At 37.8% G+C, this 13,948-nt stretch overlaps 1 protein-coding gene across 1 annotated transcript in view; it reads right to left on the bottom strand.

Annotated features, from left to right (window-relative positions):
• Positions 1–3,045: 3,045 nt before the first annotated feature.
• The window catches only part of TPRG1 (tumor protein p63 regulated 1), a 136,841-nt gene continuing 125,938 nt past the window's right edge, over positions 3,046–13,948 (bottom strand). Inside the window, exons 4-5 of the mRNA XM_043998919.1 lie at positions 13,234–13,387; positions 3,046–3,240 (exon numbers count right to left, since the gene is read on the bottom strand). Coding sequence (XP_043854854.1) covers positions 3,046–3,240; positions 13,234–13,387 — 349 coding nt within the window. The remainder of the gene's footprint in view (positions 3,241–13,233; positions 13,388–13,948) is intronic.

The raw sequence follows: 13,948 nt of genomic DNA on the forward strand, positions 1-13,948 counted from the left end.
GTAAGAAGAGGCTTAAAAATCACTCTAACAAAGCAGTATCACCATTATTTATTTTTCTGTGCTTCTCTGTCACAGATATAGAGAAGTTGGCAGCTTTGTTCAATTTGAAACAAAGAATCCTCCTTGAAGATGATATTTAAGGATACTCTCTTAAATTCCATCCAGGTCATGAATACTATAGGCATGCTCTGGCTATTTTCCAATTCTTTATAAAAATGATTTAACCATTAAACATAGGATATAGTAGGGAATCATGTGGTGTGCTTGGGGAGAGGAATAGATGATAGGGATTTCAGTGGCAGGCCAGTCTTATCAAAGCTACTCATTAGGTTTTTAGGCTTTACATGGTCTCTTAATTTACCACCTACCCCCCTTTTTCTTCCACTATGGACCTAGTGTCTTCATGTTTCCCATGGTCATCCATGACTTCCATTAGAGTGCCCCATTTAGCCCTGACTTTCCAGGATTTGACTTCTTTACTTTTTTCTTCCCTAATTCAAATGGACACATCCTATGTTTCACTGATTCATTCCCCTCCTTTTTATTATACTGATTGGTTCAATGAATCTATATCATTGGAAACCCATAGTTTTATCTATTTATTTCCTATCTGAGACAAGACTTGTGTGTAAGAAAAACAGCTTTCTATAAATAATGCCCAAGAACCAGCAACCTTTTAGAAACTTGGCACCAAGTGACCTACTTTTGTTTCATGGTGGGCAAGCATTAATAGGGGTAATTTAAAATGTATGTGTCCCTATTAATTAATATTCATTATAATTCTAAATTATGCATTGGGTTTTGCTTGTATGTTATAGGCTTACAATGCCTACCTTAGCCTTTAGGAAGGATCCATTGACCAAGACATAGGAAGGAAACACTTGGTGGCTCTGTCTTTGTAGCACTCCTCAGTTGTTGTTCCATCTACTACCACTGCCACTATCACCAACACCAACACCAATATCATTTTCAACTGCATCATCAGTCATCCATCATTATTGCATCACCAAAACCACCAATCATGATGGCAATCACACATTTCCCATATGCCAGAAAATGATATTTACACAGTGCTTTACAAAGGGCACTATCTATTGCTTTGCTGAGGTCTTCACAGCAACATGATGAAATGGAATAGGTATCATTGACCTATTGTTTTTATAGATGGGAAAACTGAGGGACAGAAAGTATGATAGACTTGTGATAGACTTGCCCCATGTTATATGACTATTAAAAGACAGACAAAAACCCAGGGTCTCCTGATTTAATTTCTTAATGTTCTGAACTATGCAATACTATTTGAGATACCTAGTTTAAACAAGACATTAAGCTGCTGGGAATAAAGAGGAGGTGCAGTCCATGGCCTCTACTCTTAAGGTCTTGTTTATACTCAGTATATATATATATATATATATACACCTCCTGCCTTCTCAAGCAGAGTGTGTGTGTGTGTGTGTGTGTGTGTGTGTGTGTGTGTGTGTAAGGGCAATGAGGGTTAAGTGACTTGCCCAGGGTCACACAGCTAGTACATTTCAAGTGTCTGAGGCCAGATTTGAACTCAGGTCCTCCTAAATCCAAGGCCTGTGCTTTATCCACTTCATAAACAAGCTGGCCCCTTCCATTGAACTTTGAATGAAAATCAGGGCTCAGATGGGTGGGAAAAGGTAGAGGGAATAATTCCAGGTGGGAAGAACACATTAAAGCCCAGGTTTGGGGATGTGTCTAGGCTTCAGTCTGAATTTGTGGCCCCATGTGCAAGAAGAGCTCATTAGATGGGGAGTGTTTGTAAAGGGGAGCATGGTGGGAGAGAACGGAGATATGAGTAGGTATTCTATTGTGTCTTTAAATGCTAGACTTTCTGAATATTTCTGAGCAAGACATTTCCAAGTCTACCTGAGATACTTCCTAGCTGAGTGATCCTGGCAAACCATGGGTCTTCTCTCAGGTTTTTCATTTGTACCATGGGGCTAATAATAGCACTGATCTCATAGGGCTGTTATGAGGAACAAAGGAGATAATATTTACAAAATAGCCCATCAGTCCTAAGGCACTAGACAATTCCTGGCCATCACCACCAGCAGAAGCAGCACCAGCATCATTTTTGCAGGGAAGATTTAGGAAGATTAATCAGGAGAGCATAAAATGATTGGATTAGATGGAGCACTGAGTCTGTCAGACTGAGCAATCAGTAAGATGGTCACTACAACCATTTAGGTGGGAAGTGATGGGAATATAGATTAGAATCATAGAATTGTAGATTAGGGTGACCTTAGAATCTATTTATTGAATTTCAAACTGTCATTTTATATAGGAGCATATTGAGGTATATATATATATATATATATATATATATATATATATATATATATATATATATATATATATATATATATATATATATATATATATGAAGGAACTTGCCCACAGTCACATGTGAAGTTTGAATTAGAATCAATTCTAGAACTCAAATGTATTGATTGCAACCCCAGCGAACTTGCCACTAAATAACAGTGCTGTGAAAATGCCAGGTGTTCTAGGCACAACATATTGAGTTTGAAGTAGCCATTGGACATCCAGGTGGAGATGTTTGGTAGACAATGGGACCTCGGGTATAGTAGAGAGGTAAGGACCGGAGGCCATTGATTTAGGACTATATAGCAGTCCTAGTTGAAGCCTTGAGGGAGGAATGAGATCTTGAAAAGGAGCATATGTCTCCAAACACTTCAGATTGGGAGGAGAACATGTTTGTACATAGAACTCACTTCATATTCAGACACTCATTTGCTAATATATTCATACTTTAATTATAGCTTATCTCAACCTTTGTATAAAGGTCTAAAACACTATCTCAACTTATACAACTTCCAGGCTTCTTTACATGGAAACATTAGGTGGCACAGAAAATGTGTCTGTATGCCAGGGATGGAGGATGAGGGAGGGGAGACTGTAGGAAAGGTGGCTTAGAGAAATGTAGAGAAAAATAGCACAGGGACCCTACATGACTTTATATCTTTTGATAGACCTAATTATCCAAGGGATAGAATTTTAAAATCCTACACTGCCACGGGCCAGGGAGTAGCCCAGTTTGTTGCGATTTCCAATGAATGACATCAGACCAGTGTAGGTCTCGATGAGAATAGGTTGTGTTGACAGGATCACTCCTTTTCCTCTTCCAGGTCCTGAGGAGGTCTTGTGAGCATTCTGAACAGCAGGCACAAGCTTAGCTGTAAATGAAGACATCTGGGGAAACAAAATGGAAGAGCCTGGAGTTGGGGAAGGACCAATCAGAAATGTCCTTAGTATATAACAAAAAAGGCTTTTCCCAGGACAGCAGAATTTAGAGGATGCTTAGGACACTGAATGAGTACAGAGAGCGTAGTAAGTAGCTAAGTTTTATTTGGTAATTATCTAATTAAGGAATCCAAATTTGCCTTATTGGACAATCTGAACTGTCAAAGAATGAATGGTGTCCCTATTGACTTTGTCAGCTAAGTGGCACAGTGAGTAGAGGGCTGGGCTTGGAGTCAGGAAGATCTGAGTTCAAATCCAGCCTCAGACACTTACTAGCTGTGTGATACTAGGCAAATCACTTAACTCCTATTTGTTTCAGTTCCTCATTTATAAAATGGTGACACACCAGGGAAGGAAATGGCAAACCACTCCAGTATCTTTGCCAAGAGAACCCCATGGAAAAGTTCACAGGTCATGAAGATTTGGATTTGACTGAACAACAACTAGAACATTTACCTTCCATCAGCAATGTAGAAACAATCAAGGTTAGAATTTAGTTAGCAAGAACAATGAATTAACATAGGAAGGCACACAAAAGTGTACCTAGCTGCTGAAGCCTGGTGAAACCATCCCTTGCCCCCTCCTCCCACATGACACCTATCCCATCTGTGACTTAAGGTTCATCTGTATGGCCCAATGATCTCTGGCTCTTGGCCACAACACATCATAGTGGCGTCTGGGTTCTTTGGGAGCTCTTATTCTATTCGATTCAATTTATCCTAAAAAGTTTATTTGAGGACATCTGCTGTATCTGTTATTTCAAAGCTCATTTGTGAAGTTCATCTCATTTGTTAAATTTGCTAGTTCTGCCACATATGTAACCCACCCCATCTCTGCCCATCCCAGCATTCTTTTTAAAAAATGTAATAAAGCAAACATTTCCATAAAATAATATAATAATAAAGATAATTGCCCTTGAAACTATAAATCTATTCTGTACAACTCACTATTCCTTTTAAATATGTTATGCAATTATAATGTATATTATTATTTTTATTTTTCATCCCCCCTTCCTAGAGATAACAACCATTAGAAACAAACACACACACACACACATATATATATATATATATATTTATGTTAAAATGTTCTATTTATTTCTATTTATCAGTTCTTTCTCTGAATTCATATAGCATCTTCCTTCATATGTCCTTTGTAGTTAATCCAGTTATTTATAATAGTCTAAATGACTTAGTTTCTCAAAATTGTTCTTAAAACAATATTGCTGTTATTGTATATGACATTCTCTTGGTTATTCTTTTCTTCTTCATTATTTCTTTCAAGTCTATCCATGTTTTTCTAAGATCAAACTAATCATTTCTTATAGCATAATAGTGTTTAATCACAATCATATACCACAACTTGTTCAGCCATTTAAATTGCCAGGTAAGTAGTGCTTTTCTTCCTGCAGGAACTAATGAATCTCATATTCAGCAAAGTAACTATGAAGAAATGTCTCTGGGTAAAGTCGTTAAGGGGAAGTAGAAAGTGGACTTTGTTCTGAAGAAAGAGATTTGAATTCTGCTTCTAACCCTGCTACTTGTTTTACATAGGATATTGAGCAAACTGCCCTTTGTGTCCCAATTTCCTCATCTGTAAGTGATGATGATGATGTCTGATCATGAACATACACTATTCTTGTAACGTTCAAAGAAGATAATGAATCTGAAGTTACCAAAGCATCTTATAAAGCTTTAAAACACATTGGGTGGCGATTAGGCTTATATTGTAGCTCTCTGTTTCTTTCTGGGTGATTTTATATTATGTATTTATTGGTGTCCATTATTTATACTCCTAGAAGTTGGTCAAAACTGAAGATATTTGAATAAAAACTCAATTTGAATACTCAGAGCTAAAGGATGTTTTCATTCAGTTAGCATTATTTTTCTAATTTATAAAACATTCAATTAGCATCAAATGCTAATTAAAGCATTTAAAGAACACCAAGCATGTGACAGGTACTGTGCTAAGTCTTGGCAATCCAAAGAAAAGCAAAATACCAAATCAATCCCTACCTTCATAGAACTCATAATATAATGGGAAAGACAACATGCAAACAAGATTTATATAGGATCAATTAGAGACAATGAACAAGAGGAAGCACTAACATTACGGAGAGAGGATTGGGAAAGTCTTACATGATTTAGGGAGACTAAATATGGAGATGAGGAGGGAATGAGTTTCAGGCATAGGAATATCTGCATGTGTAAATGCCTAGGAAATACAGGATCTTCCTGAAGGAAAAACTAGGAGGTCAATGTCATTTCATCAAAGAATACATGAAGAAGAGCAAACTATATGAAGACTGGAAAGGTTGGAAAGGAAAGATTATGAAGGTTTTTGAATATCAAATAGAGGATTTCATATTTACTCTGTATCTTTTTATCATCTGGGTATGATCCCTGGAACATAGTAGGTATTTAATAAGTGCTTGCCATGGACCGCTTGATAGGAAACAGATCCCAAGAAATACTTCAAGCACTGGTAGGCCCTCCAGATCCTCTACCACAAACTCTTCAAGGGTTGGTATTCCATATACACATGCATTGGCAAAGCCTTACTGTTACCCAAGGGACATTCTTCTATTTCATTTGATGCCAGTGGCAAATGTTCAGCCCAACCATACTCAGAGGCCAGAATCAGAGAATCTCCAAATTGGGAGGGATCTCAATAGCCATTGGAATCAATAGCTGGACAATAATCATCTCTGACACATCTACAGAAGGTAAGGACTTTTCCTTTCATTGGTCAAGACCTTAGATTAGTAAACTTTGAAATTTCATTTCCTCCATAGTCAAGAAACTCCAAGTGGAGCAATAAGAAGATAATGGGATTTGCAGCCAGCAATCTTGACTTCAATCTGAGCTAATTCAAACAGGAATTCCCATCTCTGGGCCTTAGCTTCTTTCTAAATAACATAAGACAGGGGGCAGCTAGGTGGCACAATGGATAAAGCACTGGCCTTGGATTCAGGAGGACCTGAGTTCAAATCCAGCCTCAGACACTTGACACTAGCTGTGTGACCCTGGGCAAGTCACTTAACCCTCATTGCCCCACAAAAAACAAACAAAAAACTAAAACTAAATAACACAAAACAGATGAATAAGATGACCTCTAGTGTCCTTTCCAGCTAGAAAATTATGATTCTATGACATGGGTCCATCTGATGTATGTAGAATTTCAGCAATAGACTCCATCCACACCAGAATTTTTAAGGAATACATAAGATGAATGGTGGTATAGTAGTATTGCAATAACATGCTTAAAAAGAATGAGAAGTGAAAAGGAAGGGGAAAAAAGAGAAGAGAGAGTGATAGAGATGAACAATGGGAATAAACTCTTTGTTATAATGAACACCCTGAATGTTTCCTCAGCAACAGTCTCCCTAACCTGAATTAAATCATGGGTTACAGTTCATTTTGAGTTCATTCAAGTTCAACAAGTACCCTCCATAAAGCCCCATTGTTCTGTCCAGCCACCCCTAGAGAAGCTGGTCTTGGCTTTAAGGGCTGAACCAGAAGTGTGAGCATCTGATGACTCAGTCCCGTGACCCCTGCCATGGTCCAAACTTTCATCCATATTTAGTTCCAGCCATTGTGTTTTGTCCCCAACTGATTTATTACTATTCCTTGATAGCATCTGGGTATTACTATGATTCACAATGTTCAGAGTTTGGAAAATCACTGAACTGTGTATGTCTCATTTCCCTTTTCTTTTCATGACCCTCATCCTAAAGGAGGGACACCCTCAATTGATCAACAAGTATTTGATCACCTACTTTGTGCTAAACAATTTATGAGGCCCTGAGGATAATAATGTAGAAATGAAGAATTCCTTGCCTTCAAGAAGATTATTATTTTTTTTGGGGGGTGGGATGAGGGCAAAGTGACTTGCCTAGGATCACACAGCTAGTGTCAAGTATCTGAGGCCAAAACTCAACCTGGGTTCTTCTCAATCCAGGGCCAGTGCTTTATACACTGAAGATTACCTTCTAATGGGGAAGATGAGAATACATGTATCAATAAAGAATAAATGTCAACATAATCAATAAGATGAACACAAATTAGGCAAATACAAAGTAGTGGTGGAGGGAGGATACTGAGAGTTGGGGGGAGGTCATGACAGGCTTTGTGGACAAGAGAATCCCTGAGTTGGGTCTTGAAGGAAGAAAGAGATTCAATAAATTGTAGGCGAGGATGGCATGTAGTAAGAGCTGGATATGTTGCTATTTGTCAGGGCTTAGACATGGTTATTTTCAGAAACTGGGTGAGAAGTGGCGGGGGGGGGGAATGGGGTGCATGTGGTGATATCTGCTTGCCATCAGGAGCAGTTTTCTCAAAGGAGATGAGGTCAAGATGCCTCTCTAGCACTGCTCCCCTTCCAGGCCCCACTCTAGGACAGACCTCCAGTGTGAGAGGCTGGCAGAAAGCTATCCTGTCTAAGAGCCAACAGAAAGTGGGGATGCTCATGTGGGCTGGGGGAATCCTCTGAGCTAAATACTTGTGGCACACAGTCTACATAAGAACTTCCTGACTTCCTGCCATAGCCTAACTTGCCAGTTTAAGAAACGTCTCTATTTGAAATGCCAGACCATGTGTGTATCAAAGTAGAGATCTAGAGTTGGAAGGGGCCTTAGGAGTCAGCTAATGTAACTCTCATTTGACATAAGAGGAAACTGAGGCCAGGGAATCTAAGTGACTTGGCCAAGCTTAGATAGGTAAAAGAGGCAGAGCTGGGTTATTTCGAGCCATTTCTTCTGACTTCAAAGACAATGATCTTTGTTTACATTACATTTCCCTGTCCCTCAGTGATACCTGCTACCTATGGTAGCCTATGAAGAGTACCTCTTCCATGAAGCCTCAAACAGACTTGGCACGCACCTGGTTTGACCTGAATAGCCTGAGAGAGTTGGTAAAGTGAAGGATCAGGAAGTCAGGATGACCTGAGTTCCAACACTGCCTATGATGGTTACCAGCTAGGAGAGCATGGGTGTATCATTTCAGCTCTCTGAACCTCAGTTTCCTCATATGTAAAGTGAGATGGTTAGACTGGATGGCATCTGAGGTCACTGCCAGTTCTAAATATATGAGCCTAAGAATGGCAGGATGAGGAGGATATGACCATATGTTTTGTAAAAACTATGGAAACAATAGCAAAAAATCCCATGAAAGTTGCTTTCATGAGTCCTACATATTCTATGTACCTAAAATGCTTATTGAATGCATGAATGCATGCATGAATAAATGAATGAATGAGTGAATAAATAAATGGACTCATGGAATCAGAGAAGATTCAAGGATGAAATGGTCTACCATGTGGTAGAGTGGGTGGGAGCAGGCAGTAGATGAAGAATTTTTGCCCCAAAATGCAGAGGTTCAAAAGAGTGAATGCTCTTCCACTCAGAAGATGAGAATGCACAGGACTCCACATGTTGTAGTCCCATCCAAAAGGAGGACCTATACTCCTCTGAACAGAATGTGCTCAGATATATACTCAGTCTTAACCCAGAAATAGAGACTGGCTTGATTTGGGTGCCTAATCAAACTCAAGGAGAAATATAATTGACTGATTGATTGATTAGGGGTAAAACTGAAAGGAGCTTAACCTAGAAACTTGGGGCAGGAACTAAAACCATCCAAATTTCCAATAGAATACTTACTATGTGACACAATATTTATTGTATGTTATTTCTGCTAGCTATTATGGGAAATTATTCTACATGGTAAAAGGCAACAACATAACATCAATGTTAACTGCAGAAGAAAGAGATGAAGAGGCTTAGTAGCTAAAGAACTCACTTTCAAGACATGAAAATTTGGGTTCAAGTATGACCTCTGACACCTAGTAGTTATGTGAGCATAGGCAAATAAGTTTATCTCTCAATACCCTGAGCTACTTTTGAAGACCATAAATTGCAGAGAAGATGCTGACCTTCACTGGTGGGGGGAATTTCTTCCTCAGAGAGTTCCCTTTATTAATGCTATCACAGTCACAGACCTTTCAGAGAATGCAGAAGGTTACAAGTTCCTTGGAGGCAAATAATAACCAAAAAATAATAAAACCCTAATGTCTCTCACTGTCTCATGCCTCTTGCCTATTCTAGTGATACATATATATATATATATATATATATATATATATATATATATATATACACACACACACACACATATATATACATATATATACACATATATGTATATATACATATATATATACATATATATATATGTATGTATGTATGTATGTATGTATCCTAGTGCTTTATCTACTATTTCACCTACCTGCCTTTCTATATCTATATAAATATATCTACATATAGATTTAGATATATATACACACATGTATGTGTATATACATGTACATGCATGCATGCATACACATACATATATGTATATATGAAGGGGAAGCTAGGTGTCACAGTGTAAAGAAAACCAGATCTGGAGTCAGGGAGACCTAAGTTCAAATCCAGCTTCAAATGCTTACTAGCTATGTGACTCTAGACAACTTACTTAACATGTTTCTCTCAGTTCCGTCATCTGCGAAAGGAGCCAGAGGAGGACATGGCAAACCACTGTAGTAACTTTGCTAAGAAAACTCCAAATGGGGTCATAAAGTGTCAGAAACAACTGAAATAACTGAACAGCAATATGACAAAATCTCTCTTTTCTATATGGATGTTTAAATGTAATATATATATATAGTGTTTCATATTTTTATATTATATATCTATATATGATATATGTGATGCATATTCATATATACACACATATAGATATGTGTATATATGTGCATGTATATATGCATAGCTATCTATGGATTATCTATCTATATATATGTATATAGTTTTTCAGTCATTTTTCAGTCATCTTTGACTCTTCATGATCCCATATAGATTTATATTTTGTTTTGTTTTGGCAGAGATACTGAGTAATTTGCCATTTCTTTCTCCAGGTCATTTTATAAATAAGGAAACTGAGTCAAACAGGGTTAAATGAATAGCCCAGGGTCACACAGCTAGTAAGTGTCTCAGGCCATATTTGAACTCATGAAGATGAGTCTTCCTGATGCCAAGCCCAGGGATTTATCTACTATGTCACCTAGCTGCCCTTCTATATCTATATCAATATATCTGTCCATATCTATACATATCTATGCATATCTATATCTATATCTATATCTATATCTATATCTATATCTATATCTATATATAAAGAGATGAAACACTTGTCATTTTTGAGGATCAAAATATGAGTCCAAATTCATTCACCTAAAAACCTATAACAATCTAGGACTATCTTTCCCTAGAATTCTGGTCTTATGCTTCATTAAAATTTTCCACCATCTCTGAATGGAATGGTCAAAAAAGAAAGTAGATACAATTTCCCCTGCATTAACTTTGGCATTTCCTCTGAAGTCAGATGTGTTTAGTTTTCATCAATTTCTCTTTGCCCATTATGAAAAAGGAATTGAATGGCAATGAAAAGGAGGGAAGCTGCACATATGGATTTTAAGGGAGGAACAAAGGCTCTCATTTCGAGAATATCAGACAGCTGAACTGTCTGGGTGACAGCAAAGTTATGTAACTTGACATTAATGCCACTAGCAGCACATTTCTTTGAAAACTCTGCCCCCTTTCCCCTCTTTCAACAAAAGAGGATCAAGTTATAACCACGCCGGCTGCATGCAAGCTGCTGGGTGGTTGGGGCTTTTGTTTCTGTACGTCTCTGCCTATAACCTCCATTGTTGCTGAGTCCTTCACCAGGGGCTCACTTCAAATGCCAACAAAGCTTCGAACTCATTGTCTCCCCTTTCATTGGCAAAGCCACCCCTTGCTTCCTGTTGACATAAGGTGACGAGAACAGGTTTTATGCCGGGGGGTCCAAATTCCCCTGTTGGGTGAGTCCTTCCAATCCTCCTCTGGCCACAGGCTGCCGCCACGTGCAAGTTTCACAATAGGAAACATTACCAAGACCTCCATCTTCAATGAGTCAGGCCTTCACAGGCTGGGCTTGAATAGCTCCCATGCCCTATGTGGTTACTTCCTGTGATTTTCAATTACAGAAAGGAGGACTAGCAGGCACATGGGCCAAAGAAGAGACTCTGTGGTAGGAAGGCAAGAAATTTTGTTGGGATCCAAATTTAAATAGAGAGCTGATGTCGTATTGTGAAAAGAGTATGTGGACTTGGAATCAGAACCATCCCTCCACTCCCTCATCTGAAAAATGGGGGTGGTTGGTGACACTTGTACTATGTCCCTTAAAGGGTTGCAGTGAAGATTCATGGGAAAAATTGTAGTGAGGAGTTATATCAGGGTGGGGAACACCTAGAATAGAAAGTGCTTCCACAAAAGCAGATCATCAGCTTTCCAGTATTACCAGCTACAGAAACAGGAGGGATGTTTCTTGTAGAGCTGCCTGGCGTTGGAGAGCTTAAATTAATGAGCAATGGACACTTAGCTAGTATTCAGCAGAGACTGGGATTTCTGCACCCAGATCTTCTAGACTCTAAGGGCAGAGGGATTTGCCCTGAAAAAGCCTCTAGCAATGCACCAAATGAGCTAAAAAAGAAACGAAGGAGCAGATATATTTACATCTCATTGATAATTTATAGCATCCATAAAGAAAGACCAATGGCCCAAAGGAAAGAATACTGAGCTAGTAAACAAGAAACTTGGATACTGGCTCTTGACCTGCCATTTATTTGATATTTGGCTTTGGATGAGTGACTGGAAAGATAGGCACACTAATACATTGTTAGGGGAGCTGTAAAACGGTATGACCATTTTTGGAAAATAATTTAGAATTATGCAAATAAAATGACAAAAATGTACATATCCTTTGAATCAGTGATTCCAATATAGAGTTATACCCCAAGGAAGCTACTGATTAGGGGAAAAAAAGTCTTCACATACTCCAAAATACTCATGACCGTACTTTTTATGCTAGCTAAGAATTGGGAACAAAATAGATGCCCAATGGTTGAGGAATGGCTGAACAAATTATGGGATGTGATTATAATGGACTATTACTATGTTCTAAGAAATGATGTGTGTGATGTATATAGAGAAACCTGGTAGAAAGTATTTACTAAACTGATACAGAGTAAAGTTAGTAGATCCAAGAAAATAATATACATAATGACTACAGCAGTATAAAATGAAAGAACAACCACATACCAACAAATCAAAAGTAAATGTAACAGAAATGTATAGATCAAATAGTACTGGAATGAAGATATATTATCATCTCAAGATATTGTCAACATATCCCTTTCATGGGAGTATGAGGTCCACAGGTATTAATTGCACCTTATACATTTTTTTCTAATTTTTTTTCAATGTACTTATCTTTGTTCTAACTTTTTTCTCCTCTAAGAAATACCATTTGTCATATAGGATGTGTCTCTGGGAGGCAGAAGGAAGGGATATTTGGCATATATATTTTCCTGTAAGAAACAGAAATCATATATCTATATCTATATCTATATCTATATCTATATCTATATCTATATCTATATCTATATCTATATCTATATCTATATCTATATCTATATCTATATCTATATCTATATCTATATCTATATCTATATCTATATCTATGTCTATGTCTATGTCTATGTCTATGTCTATATACATATGTAATATACATATATGTATACATATATAAATGTACATATATTTGCATATGCATGTATGTATATGCACATTTGTATATGTATGTATATACACATACATCAGGTTAAGTACTCATGGTCCAGTTCAGCTCCTCATTCTACCAATGAGGAAACTGAGACCTACCTCGAGGAAAGAGTATCTCTATGGTCAAACGGCCCAAATAAAGTTAAATTAGGTGGGTGTAATCCTTCAACATCTCTGTTTCTAACATCTATATCTTTGGAGGTTTGTGGCTTCTGAGGGACGCTTTCCAAAACCATACTTACACTGCAAATCTCACTGAACTTTTCACTGCTGTTCTTCACGGGGTGCTCTGTAAAAGTTGCATAAGGAACTTCTGTCGACCAAGGGTTCCATCGAGACAAGAGGGACTGCTCCTCACTCTTCCCCCAAGAGATCCGGATGCCTTCACCCTGCCTCCTGAAAAACAAGTGGTTCAGCATCAGATTTATAAGAATACAATAAAAGAAAGACAATTCAAAGTGGTTTCTTTAACTTAGATGCCCTTGGCTAGGGATAAATTCCTCCAGTTATAAATACAAATACTAACAATTATATGAATAACTCATATTTACAAAATAATTTAAGGTGTGTAAAGCACTTTAGAGATACAGTCTCATTTGGTCTTCACAACAAACCTGTGAGGTGAATGCTTTTCCTACCCCCATTTTACAGATAAGGAAACTGGACTGAAAGAGATTAAATTACTCATCCAAGGTTACATAGATAGGAAATATCAAAAGCAGGATTCAAACTCAGACTCCTGACTTCGAGGTCAGTAATCTATCCATGACTGCCAACCCTTCCCCCTTCCACCAAAAACAAGCCAACAAACCAAAAAAAAAAAAAAAAAACCAACCAAACAAAAACCCCTCCTGTCTAGTAACACTTTTGTTGAAAGCACAATTGACATCAAGAGCAAACTCCTGTGGATTCAACTGTCTAAAATCTCAGAAATAGAATATTCCTAAAGTAAACTTA

The sequence above is a fragment of the Dromiciops gliroides genome, chromosome 3 (assembly GCF_019393635.1).
Source record: "Dromiciops gliroides isolate mDroGli1 chromosome 3, mDroGli1.pri, whole genome shotgun sequence".
NCBI lineage: Eukaryota > Metazoa > Chordata > Mammalia > Microbiotheria > Microbiotheriidae > Dromiciops > Dromiciops gliroides.